The 12908-nt window shown below is 35.4% G+C and overlaps 1 protein-coding gene across 4 annotated transcripts in view; it reads right to left on the reverse strand.

Annotated features, from left to right (window-relative positions):
• Window positions 1-12908, reverse strand: part of unm_hu7910 (un-named hu7910) — a 41621-nt gene that overhangs the window by 9585 nt on the left and 19128 nt on the right. For 2 of the 4 annotated variants that reach the window (XM_017712443.2, XM_037533261.1), the window contains exons 4-14: window positions 4662-4718; window positions 3675-3791; window positions 3467-3502; window positions 3207-3236; window positions 3022-3057; window positions 2847-2909; window positions 2472-2651; window positions 2288-2373; window positions 2094-2180; window positions 472-622; window positions 256-392 (exon numbers count right to left, since the gene is read on the reverse strand). In XM_017712443.2, coding sequence (XP_017567932.1) covers window positions 256-392; window positions 472-622; window positions 2094-2180; window positions 2288-2373; window positions 2472-2651; window positions 2847-2909; window positions 3022-3057; window positions 3207-3236; window positions 3467-3502; window positions 3675-3791; window positions 4662-4718 — 980 coding nt within the window. The remainder of the gene's footprint in view (window positions 1-255; window positions 393-471; window positions 623-2093; window positions 2181-2287; window positions 2374-2471; window positions 2652-2846; window positions 2910-3021; window positions 3058-3206; window positions 3237-3466; window positions 3503-3674; window positions 3792-4661; window positions 4719-12908) is intronic. The other 2 variants (XM_017712444.2, XM_017712445.2) reach the window with 2 other exon arrangements.

Below are 12908 nucleotides of genomic sequence, written 5' to 3' on the forward strand. Positions count from 1 at the left end.
GAAAAGTCAGTCAATTTTTTTCATCTGAATAGCAACTGTTTTATGTTAGCTTCTCTTAAACTGGCTAGATTGACCATTTTTTAATAAGCTGTAATATTAAACTGTGTTGTAAGTGTTATCTGATACTGTTTTTATATTATTACCTATGGAATAATCTTTGACCGTCATGTTGCAATTGTAGTCCACTGTTACTGATCTACACTACTACAAAACTTTAAGTTATCTTTTCTGGGGCATCTTAAGAAAACATCTCACCTCCCCATAGATTTGTTTAGCACCCTTGTTATCCCCGATCAGCAGATGAGCCACTCCAAGATCATTCTTCAGAGTGATTTCCTCTGGAAAAATTTGCACTAGTTTCTCCAAGGTAGCTAAAGAGCCTCTTGTACGACCTGTGGAAAGATCAGTTAGAGTGCACCCTGAAGACAAGCATTTAAGGATGTGCGAGTGCGTTTGGGTTCATTTGTGTACCTAAGAATTGTTGTCTGTCAGCACGTCTCTTTAACGTAGCTTTAATGAGATCTGCAGGGGCATCTGGGAGATCTGCTGCTTCTTTGTAAGTGTTTACTGCCTTCAGTAACATCTCATTACTTCTCAGCTTCTCAGCCATATCATCTTCAGCCTGCACACAAACAAATCAATGTTTATATATACAAGCAGCCCCCAGTACACTTTCATCATAAATACATTTTCAGCTCATCTGTGGTTTATACATCTACAAATGTTTACTTTGTTTCTTTAACCCTTGAAAGTTAGATTTAGAGTTATTTATTTCATTGCTATGCTTTTTTAATATAATTGAGCAATAATATATGTAAGAATATGTAATATCATGAGCTATGCAGTAATTTCTATTTACACACTGTATCGACTAGGAGTATAAAAATACATCATATATAACACCATTTAGCGCAAGTCTTTCAATTCAATATACACATGTAAGGAACAACACATTAAACAGATGGCAGCAAATAAAGTGCTCAGTTAATAATACTCATTTTATTTTATAAAACATGATAATTAATCTAGCTAGCCCACAATGAGGGCAGACTCTCACTCCTCTGAAAATAAAGCTTCCTCTTCACTCAGAATTCAGAGCTAACATACCACATAGCTCAGTCCTTGTCCATCATTATAAAATACCATGCTGTTAGGATTGCCTGAAAATCTGCCTTATGTAATGTCTATCTATCGAAGAACGACGTGAATCAAAACAACTATATTGTTTTCGAAATGAGTTATGATTTGTGAAATCACTACACTCATACTGACAGGTTTGAGCCTTTTTTTACAATTTTTGTTGTCAAGCAACAACAATCATGGCAGAAATATATTGTTTTATATTTCTGTAAAAAAAGACTGCACAATATTTTTACAATAACAAATTTAAATTATAATGTAATAACTCCTTGGCTACATACTATTCAGTACTTCGATTCTGCACTTTTAATAGGTTTTCTTTGCTTGTTTCAACAAGCTCCACTTGTTTCATTAATAAAGCCACAATCTTCAAGGTTCCAGCACAAATTATCTCAATGAGGTACATCAGACTGGGGCCTTTTCGTAACAGAGATATACAATAAGAAATACAATACATTTAATGAAAAATTTTCTTATGAGCAATTAAAATCATTATCAGACTCACTAAATTGTTTTATCTACATCCAGCTTCATGTCCTCAAGTGAAATGATGTACAAAAAATACTTTATTCGATTGCTACTCTGCTTTCATAGCACCCAGTAATTCGGGTGAGTTTTTGAAGTATTTCGGTTTTATATGAGCCAACAAATCAGCAGCGCCCAAATTTATGTCTGTAAGCCGCATAGTGTAGGAATCAGGCAAAACATGAAATACTATGCTGTAGCACCCCCTTCAGGCCAATCCAGCTCAACTTCAGTTTGGTCTGCACACTTGGCTTTAAAAAAAGAAAATAATTTATACAAATCTGAGCAAAAGCAATAGGAATTCAGCACTTTCAGTGGTTGGAGCTCTAATAATGGCGCATTACACAGTGGGTCTTTTATTGTGGGTAATAACTGAGCTTGTCAAGCGTGAGTGAGCTGTTGTGCATATTTCCTTCAAAATCTATTACCTGAGCTTTTCCATATCGGCTTCTGGGACTTTGAGGATATTTTTGGACAAGAGCTTCAAATGCACGCAGAGCTTCCTCAACCTTCCCCTAAAGAATCAAGCCAAATACAATTAAAGCACATTAAAGTACATTTGCCATATGAAGTTAATTTTATTTGCCCTGGTTAACTAATAAAAAACAGGCACAGTGCCAACCTTCTTCCGTAGTTTCTCAGCTGCGTTAATTTCAGCTTTGATCGTTTTGTCAAATTTATTGAAGAATTTTGGCTTTTTCTTCTTGGCTGTGGAAAGTCAACACACAAATACAAAGAATTCAGTTAACCCAGAGAGTCAGACTGGTAAAAGACTTTTGAACAGCACAGCAGGACTCTGAACCCACCCTCTGTTTCTGTGGTAACCTCTGGAGTAGATTCATGCCCAGGAGAAGACTCTGAGGAATCTTGAGGTGCAGATGTTTGAGGTGTAGTCTCTGGAGCAGTCTGAGTTAGAGGTACAGATTCTGCTGTAGGTTCAGGTTCTAGTTTCTTCTCTGGTGGAGCTTTACTTTCAGGTGTAACGTCTGGTTTATAATTTTAGGAATAAAAGGTTTGTAATCCAAGAATGAATTAACATTTTTTTTTTTTAATAATTGAAAGCTAGTGTACACCTTGACAGATCATATAAACTAACAAATTAAAGGTTAAAATATGAGAAAATACCTTATGAGTAACTTAACAATTAAAGGAAGCCCAAAAGGGTGCACAAGTGTACATACTAATTTCTTCAAGTTTTACTGGGATTGATTCTTCCTCTTGGTATCTTTCTGTAGCAGACAGTTCTAGAAAAAAGAAAAGAACACAAATCAAGGTTTGCAGGCATGACATGTCATTGGTGTTGGCATAAGCAATAAACCTCAGAAAAACTAGTCTATAAATAAAATCCAACATTACCTAGAGTTTTCTCCGGTAAGGCCTCTACAACTAACTCTGAACACACAAAGCAAATATATATTAATACATACTGATAATACTGATTTTTTAACAGATTTTTTATTTAAACATTACATGAATTAATTTTATAAAAAGGTACAATTAACTAAAATGCTTGTTCTACAAAAAAGTCATGGAAAACTTGCCTCCAGTGCTGTCAATGTTTTCGTATGAGTCTACAAACAGAAAATGGAAAGTGTAAAAGCTGGAAATAGGATATTTTAAAGCCAGATTTTGCTGATCTCACTACATATTTAATATCATGACAGCTAGCACTTACATTTTACCGCTATTTACGTTGTATTTATTGATATTTACTATGTAAATATTTTGGGCTAATCAATAGAAACAGATCTTAAATTAATGGCTTAAACAAGGGAAGTGTAAAAAGCTAATAATTACTGACCAAAAGAGTGAAAATCTGATGTTTGGGCAGCCTTGTCTGTAAATACATAATAGAAACTTATTAACCTGACCTTTATTTTTAATTATAATAAGCTGATAAAGGCAAAATATGGAAAATAAGGGAAAGCATTTCAATTAGTAATCCATTTCATTAAAAATAAAATAATTTTGCCAAATGTATGAAGGTAAAGTTAAAACTGGTAACATGCCTTCATAAACAGAAGTGACTGAGACAGACTCAGATCCTTTATCTCTCACTTCACTTTCAGTTTCTCTTTGGCTCTCTCCTGCAAGGACCTCTTCAGTCTTTTGATTGACTGAAGCATCTGAAACCAGATCATGGAATTCTTTATGATGTAAATAATGATTAATAGTTTCAAAATGTCTGAACTTTTTCTGTAATCCATGGAAACATCTGTAAAGTTGCTTTGTGACGATGCCTTTTTGAAAAAATGACATGGCTAAAATGGAAATGAACGGAATTTTAAGTTAATTCATATCAGTCATCTTACCTCTGCTTCCCATATTTCACTGAGTAAACGGTTAATATATTATTTTGTTTCCAAGGCTTGCAGGAAGACTTAGGTTTTAACTAAATGTCACTAAACATGCATGTCATCATCATCAACGCTGCTTTTTGGTGCAGAGGATACATGACAATGCTTAGTTTTGTGCAGGCTTTCCTATTAATGAATAGCATACATATTCATACTAAATTGTAAAATATTTACTGTTTATATATATATATATGCAGTAATATGCTAAAGTCTGGGTGCCCCTAGTCAAATTACATATTTTGTTGATTTTCTAAGTGAAAGTTAACAAATCCTCTACAGTCACAACATTTCTGCATTTATTAACACACAATTACTATTTATTTGCTGAAATTTTAAAATATAAAATGTGTCATAACTTTTGCACAGTTTACATTTTAAAATTCAGCAAATAAATAATAAATTCATGCACTAAAATCTGCAGAAAAATACCATATTTAGGTGTGTTCCATGTAGAAGATGTGTTAAACTATACTTACATAGAAAAATCAACAAAGCATGTAATTTGACCAGGGACACCCAAACCTCTGCATACAACTGATGATTAGACAGCCTAATTTGAAAACCAGGTTGCTTTCGGTGTCCTCTAAATTAGTTCCATAGTCCACTGCAGGATGTGCTGTATTGTGGCTGGGGCCTTACCTGCTCTTGTGTAAGCTGCCTCCCTTGTTTCCACTGTGACATCTTTCTCCTTTAACCCTGTTTGTTGTGTGCAAGAAAATAAGAAACTAAACCTTACCTACTTATTCATATAACAGTCACTCACTCAGAAAGAAAGAAAAAATTACCCCTCCATGCTCCGCCCACAAATGTGCTCTTTCATTGTAACTTCTGCAAGGCTGGACAAGCTTTACAGAAAGTTGGGAAAAATCTAATGAAACTGCAGCAAACAGCTCCATATTTGTTAACACACCGAGATTAAAAGTGTGTTATTTATCCTAAATTATATTTATTTTGAACTTTTACACTGTTAACATGCACTGTGGCAAATCTGCTTAATTTCCTTTAGTCACAGCAACAACTCAGTAGTATAAATTCAATAACATTAATTCATTGAAAGTGTGTATGGGAGTATGTCCAAATTTGAACGTTACCATTTAAGAACCTGAAAAATGCTTGATTTTAAGTTAACTAGCCACAACACCATCAATATCATTTATAATGCCAATGATAAGAACAAAAATGGAAAATAACAGTAATATTAAACATTTATGCACATGACAATCTAGTACAAAACTGGATGTACTTATTTTACATGCACACTGATAACCAAACACATTTTCCATTTAAAGTCATATTGCTCTGCACTTGTTTTTTATACTACAGATACTGCCCAAAAATACAAAACACAGCTAGTGCATATAAATCTCATATACCATAATAATACAGCATTTAAACATTATTTTATGAAAATAATCACACTATACCATCACGTTTCTATCTTAAAATTTTTTTTTAGTAGTTGTAGTTTTAACACTCACTCCTCAACCTCAAACTTAAGCACAGTCATTGGCTCATGGGTCACTAAAAACTGATGTTCGGCTTCCTACTGAAACATCTGTATAATTTAGGACATGCTTCATGTAAATTATATGTAAATGAGGATTTGGTTAGTTAACTAGAGCTTGATTTCACACAATGAGGTTGATTTATCATCTGCATTCATATCTCCACTTGTTTCTACACAAAGGTTTCATGAATCAGATGCAGAGTAATTCATACATCATTAAAGGTCAAATCGGTGTTTTTATCTTTTTTATACAACTCTAAATGAATAAAGGGCCAACATTCTCAATCTCAGTTGCTACCAAAAGTACCATTTGAGGGCGAAGCATGGATAGTTCAATCAGATATTCACAAACAACCAGCCAATCACCGAAACAAAACATGCAGACTTACAGATACACAGACACATACAGATAGATAAAAACTGCATGACTGACTAGAGTTTTTCCACAGAGCTCACATCCTATTCAAAAAGGAGTTCACTCATGCACACACAGAGTCTAGGCAAATATCAAGTTGCTAAAAATATATTTTAATAAGGAAAGGTTACATCACATTAGAAACAACTACATTATCTTCACCTTTGACCAAATACAGTACTTACATTCTGCTTTCTGAAAACATGTTGGCTCGTTTTCATCCAGTAATTCATATACAAACCAAGGTCTGACCAATATGAACATTTTGTAACCAGTGCCAATTTTAACAAGCTAACATTTCTGATAGCCAACATCATCTGGTAATATAATTCAATACGATTAAAACTAAACACTCCTTTAAGCTATCTGTCCACGGTCAACTGTGGATTGTCAAATATCAGTTCTCAACTGCCAAATTTCTTAAACTCACAAACTTATAAATCATTTAAACATTGTAATGTGAGGGCAGAACTACCTAGCATTAGAGGTTTTGTTTGCCATTTATCCTCAGTGTTTAAAGCAGTTTAGCAGTCTCTATACAGACAAGATTTCTGCCAATAACAACAAATCTGCAGAACATTATCAGCCAATCAACATATCAGCCCGGCTCTGCTACAAACAATAGTTTACATAAACATTAGTAATAAAATCAGCAGTCTTAAGAACCACAAATGTTTACATCACATTTTGACAGTACAGTAATGTACGTTTATCAAACACCAAAAACTATACAGAGTACTGTGTAAAAGTCAGAGACCACACGTTTAGTCATTTTTCAGTGTTAGCAAAAAACATTTAGCAGAAAATGAAACTACATGTAAATAGGCCATCAATTCTTCAATAATTTTATATATGCTGCTCTCACAGTACATACTCTGTGTACATTTATGTTTACCACTTTACCATCCTTAATTGTAAATATTCTAACCACAGCATCGCTTACCATGGCTATGTATATACTACTGTACCTGTATTTTGCACCTCTGGTTAGATGCTAACTGCATTTCATTCACACTCTAACTGTATCTGCGCAATGACAAAGTTGAATCTAATCTAATAATGAATGTGTTCACTCTTTTGCCTTTCTTCTGTAGGAGACAGAAGTATTTTTTCACACCTTCAAAGTTGAGTCTTAGAATTTGGTTGCATTTTCTGGTCATTCTATCATTCTGAGAACACCAGCAGCTTTTTGTTTTATTTTCTTCTCTATTTCCTTTCCTCACTAACAATTTCTTGGCAGCTACACATCCTTTTAGACCCATAGTGGTGACCTGACTTCTCACAGTGGATGGATGGATTGACTTTTTCAGATCTGAAGCAAAAGTGAAGCTTGATTTTCTCCCGTCTCTGAAGGATGAAAGCTTTAAGTACTATTTATCTGATGGTGACTGTGTTGATGGTCTTACTTTTGACTTTTCCTTTCCTGATGATAGTGTATTAACTTGCATGTAATAGCTGAAAAAATATCTCCTAGAAAATAAACTTAATGTAATATTATAAATAATCAAATAAAATAAATGTAATGGCCATTTTCCTGGAAATTAATTAAATGAAAATTGTCCTCTGACTTTTGCGCTGTAATACATATACATAAACTGGAAAGGACTCAATATTTAAACAATAATGCTGAGATGAAAAATTTGATGAAAAATTAATTTTCATCTAAATGTGCATTTTTCACCATAATAGTACACTGTTTCAGAGTGATAATCTTGAAAAATAACCATAAATGGCAAGATATCACATAAATAAATGTCTGTTGGTAACTTGCATTTTCGACAATGCCTTGTAAGCTTCTATTCTAGACTAAAAAAACTAGAATGCATGCAGACATGGTCATCAAGTGAGTGCCACTACAGCAAAAATATCCATTTAGTTCAATCAAGGCAAACATCAGAAAATGTAAGAAGAAACTCAATAATTATATTGAGTAATAATAACACACAATAATTTAACCAAACAAAGGAAATTTGTTGAAAATTAAAATAATAAATAACCACCTCATTAGGTTCACCGTGAGAACAAAAAAGTGATTTAGAAAAACAACTATTTAATAAACTTAACTAACATTTCACTTCTCATTAATATTCACCTTAAAAAGAACATTTAAATTCTAAAAAGTCTCATCTGCACAGTGTCTGTTGCAAAATCTAAACCCCTTTAATTTGATAGGCTCAACTAGGGGATTATTTAAAAGAATCACTTTCTGCTGTGTGAAAATGAATCAATGAATCACTTCATTTGAAATGACATAATTAACATCACTGACATCAATAGAAATCATTGACATCATTTCTTGAAGGCTGAAACACCAAGCACTTCATAACAACAGTAAACCAAAAGATACCTCTATTAATATATATATTGTACATGCTTAATATTATCACAAAAGTTGGTAAGAACCTTACAACCACCCCGAAAGCTCTACTACCAATGTTACTGTACTCCAACCAAACAAGGCTATGGGAATGCTGACACCAGCTCCAGCCTTCAGCCAAGACCTCAACACAACTGTGACGAAATACACTGTATTTTACAGGATGTATTTTACAAGATGTTGATCTTATGTCTTTAGGTTACCACATGAAAATTCACCTAAATTTGGTCTGTGTGTCTCACGTCTCAGTGGGTTTAAACCAGCCCTGTTTAAAACCTTCCTGCTTTAATTTAAATAGGTTACATCAAACCTTACAAAGCTTTATAATATCCTTAATCGAGCTTTTCCAAATCCCTTCATTTCCTGTTTTTCCTGATTGAAGATTTCAGGAGACCCCTTGTATTTACTTTCTCTTCTTTTCCATTCTTTTCATCCTTCTTCTCTTTCAGTCTTTCGGGCTTCTCTTTCTCTTCTTTCTCTGCCTTCTCCTTTTCTTTGGCCTGCCTTTCCTTTTCCACTCTCTCTTTCTCTGCCTTTTCTTTGGCTAGCCTTTCCTTTTCCGCTCTCTCTTTCTCTGCCTTTTCTTTGGCTAGCCTTTCCTTTTCCACTCTCTCTTTCTCCGCCTTTTCTTTGGCTAGCCTTTCCTTTTCCGCTCTCTCTTTCTCCGCCTTTTCTTTGGCTAGCCTTTCCTTTTCCGCTCTCTCTTTCTCCGCCTTTTCTTTGGCTAGCCTTTCCTTTTCCGCTCTCTCTTTCTCCGCCTTTTCTTTGGCTAGCCTTTCCTTTTCCGCTCTCTCTTTCTCCGCTTTTTCTTTGGCTAGCCTTTCCTTTTCCGCTCTCTCTTTCTCCGCCTTTTCTTTGGCTAGCCTTTCCTTTTCCGCTCTCTCTTTTTCTGCCTTTTCTTTGGCTAGCCTTTCCTTTTCCGCTCTCTCTTTCTCCGCCTTTTCTTTGGCTAGCCTTTCCTTTTCCGCTTTTTCTTTGGCTAGTCTTTCCTTTTCCGCTCTCTCTTTCTCCGCCTTTTCTTTGGCTAGCCTTTCCTTTTCCGCTCTCTCTTTCTCCGCCTTTTCTTTGGCTAACCTTTCCTTTTCCGCTCTCTCTTTCTCCGCCTTTTCTTTGGCTAGCCTTTCCTTTTCCGCTTTTTCTTTGGCTAGTCTTTCCTTTTCCGCTCTCTCTTTCTCCGCCTTTTCTTTGGCTAGCCTTTCCTTTTCCGCTCTCTCTTTCTCCGCCTTTTCTTTGGCTAACCTTTCCTTTTCCGCTCTCTCTTTCTCCGCCTTTTCTTTGGCTAGCCTTTCCTTTTCCGCTCTCTCTTTCTCCGCTTTTTCTTTGGCTAGCCTTTCCTTTTCCGCTCTCTCTTTCTCCGCCTTTTCTTTGGCTAACCTTTCCTTTTCTGCTCTCTCTTTCTCCGCCTTTTCTTTGGCTAGCCTTTCCTTTTCTGCTCTCTCTTTCTCTGCTTTTTCTTTGGCTAGCCTTTCCTTTTCCGCTCTCTCTTTCTCCGCCTTTTCTTTGGCTAGCCTTTCCTTTTCGGCTCTCTCTTTCTCTGCCTTTTCTTTGGCTAGCCTTTCCTTTTCCGCTCTCTCTTTCTCCGCCTTTTCTTTGGCTAGCCTTTCCTTTTCCACTCTCTCTTTTTCAGCCTTCTCCTTAGCTAGTCTTTCTTTCTCCAGTCTCTCCTTTTCAGCCCTCTCTTTCTCTGCTTTTTCTTTCGCTAGTCTTTCTTTTTCCACTTTCTCTTTTTCTGCCTTTTCTTTGGCTAATCGTTCCCTTTCTGCTCTCTCTCTCTCAGCCTGCTCTTTGGCTAGCCTTTCTTTTTCAGCTCTCTCTTTCTCTGCTTGTTCTTTAGCTAGTCTTTCCTTTTCAGCTTTCTCCTTTTCTTCCTGCTCTCTAGCTAACCTTTCACTTTCTACTCGCTCCTTCTCTGCTTTTTCTTTTGCTAGCTTTTCGGCTCTTTCCTTCTCTGCTTGCTCTCTAGCCAATCTTTCTCTTTCTGCCTTTTCCTTTTCAGCTTTTTCTTTAGCCAGTCTCTCCTTTTCTGCTCTCTCTCTTGCTATCCTCTCTTTTTCAGCGTTTTCCTTTTCTGCTTTCTCTCTGGCAAGACGTTCTTGCTCAGCTTTACGCAGTTTAGCCTCAGCCTCTTCTTTGGCTTTCTTAACAGTTAGGATGGCCTGCCTCTCCTCCTCTTCCCGAGCCAGAATGGTGCGAACCTCAGCCAGTGCTATCTTAGCAATCTTTTTAGCCTCAATCTTCTCATGGATCATCCGAAGCTGCTCCTTCAGAGCGACCTTCAGCTTTTGCCCAATTTCTCTGGTAGAGCGCTCTAGACGAGGAAAAGTGCTTAATTTGTAAAAGCAAATTTTCTCTATCTATGCAAAAACATAGCTCACGCTCATGACAGGAGTTAGTGGTCATACAAAGTCTCCTCAAAAATCGGCACTTCTGTGCCTGTTACCGTCATTCATGTTACACCACTAAACCAGGAGACTACAAGTTAATCAAAACATTCTCTGTTAGTGTGAGGCCACACAATGCTGGTCACAGACAGATCTTTATATTATGTGCACTAAAGGTGCATAAAATATCAGCATCATGCAGATTTGGACAACGTTTAAAACAGTGTTTAATATTTCATGCATTTACTGCACTCCAATCTCTCTTTCTCCACTTTCTCCTTAGCTAGTCTTTCCTTTTCCGCTCAGAAACAGCAGATGTTCAGGTGATGCTGAGTTACCACATTAACATCTGCATTTTTAACTCTCTACAAATAAGACATATTTCTCTATAAAGCTAATTCTGGTAGACATAGATTCAATTTCTACAATTTATAAAGGTTTAAGTATAGACATCGGAAACAAGTGATGTTTACATGCAAACTACTGGATATTAGCAACAGCCCAGAATTCCCTTATCATGCATCCATAATGTACACCTAAGCAAAACAGGTTGTGCCTGTTAAGAGAAAATAAATAAATAAAAGCAATAGATCACAGTCAGGCAACTCACCTAGCGCCTGACAGGTCACGTCATTAATTTCCATGAAATGGTTTTCATGAAACATTTTCAGGAGTACCTTCTACTAAACTCACGCTACAATACAAAAGCTCAAAAGTGTTCTCTGAATAGTTTATAATCCACATACTTTTAACTTTGGCCCAGCAACTCCTGAACTGCATCATACATTGCATATTGACTCAAAGTACTTAGTGATCGATTCAACTGAGCTGAAACACAGCATAAACTAATTATAAATAACATTGTTTCTCTTTACATTAATAACTTTCGGTTTAATAAACACCCACAAAAAGTTAATTTATTTAGGAATGTAATGTTTTTTTCAGACCATGAATCTTTTCAACTTTGATGGTTACCTAAACAGAAATGAACTAATTTCTCTCAAACCTTTTCTGTCCTGAGTAAGGACAGTTATGTCTCACTCCTCACTGTGGGACTAATAAAAGACTATCTTAACATATAAAATGTACATATGTACTAAATCACCTTCATGGTTTAATACATTTTTAAACATAAGTACAATATAAAGAAACAGTAAAATTTCCAAAAAATAACATTTGCGAGAAAAGAGATCTGTAGAGGCTCTTAACAAGTATCTTGTCTTATGCGTTACTACAAAAATGTTCATCTGGGGGGGTCACTGAGGAACGGTCTGAGAAACACTGCCCGGAGCAGATTTCATCCTTACTCCGAGTTTCTGTTGCTGGTGTCTTTAACGTTTTTAATACTTGGGTAAAATGCTCGATCCCAATTTCATGGTCTTTCTTGCAGCAGAATAGTACTGATGACCAGTAATTTTGTGCATATGTATAAAACACCAAAACAGAGGGAAATATGCCTTCCTAGGAAAGGGTATTACAGGGTCATGTAAAATCAAATGTTTTTCTATGAACTGTTTTACTATGTCTTTATATTTTACTATGTCTTTATATTGTGTTCAAAATGTATTAAACCATGAAAGAATTACGATATATCTGTTTTCATTACATAAGACGTAACTGTTCTTATTCATAGAAAAAGTTTTGAAGAAAATGTGATGTCAAATGGTCTCCAAACTGGGTTTTCAGTTGTGAAGCCTTTCTGAACTTATAATATAATACACACATATAAATATATCAGAAATGAGTAATTCTTAGGTTTGGTACAGAGATATAGCAATACTACATGAACTATACAATTGTATAACTGACTGAATGATTACATTTCAAAGATAAAAGATTTTGCAGTCCGATATCAAAATGATGTCCTCCAATAAATTTACATGAAACCAGTTGATTTAAAGTGAATTATTCTTCTTAATGTTGTATTTATGCCCAGATATTTCAGCTCAGTTTACACATTCTGTAAGCAGTTCAACTCAATTTAGTATTTCATTCAGAAGCTGCTGCGGCACATTTTAATAATAATACTTAAAAAGTGTTTGGAGCACAGCTTCAAAATTTTGTAAGATTTTATGAATTAAATAGAAGTTTTTGCTTAGTTATTTAAATGGAAACCATAACATGATAAATCACTAATATGTTAAATGCACATCAAATGCATTAGTATGACCTTAAGATTATTACAGACATGGAATCCTGAAGTCTT

The sequence above is a fragment of the Pygocentrus nattereri genome, chromosome 2 (assembly GCF_015220715.1).
Source record: "Pygocentrus nattereri isolate fPygNat1 chromosome 2, fPygNat1.pri, whole genome shotgun sequence".
Classification (NCBI taxonomy): Eukaryota; Metazoa; Chordata; class Actinopteri; order Characiformes; family Serrasalmidae; genus Pygocentrus; species Pygocentrus nattereri.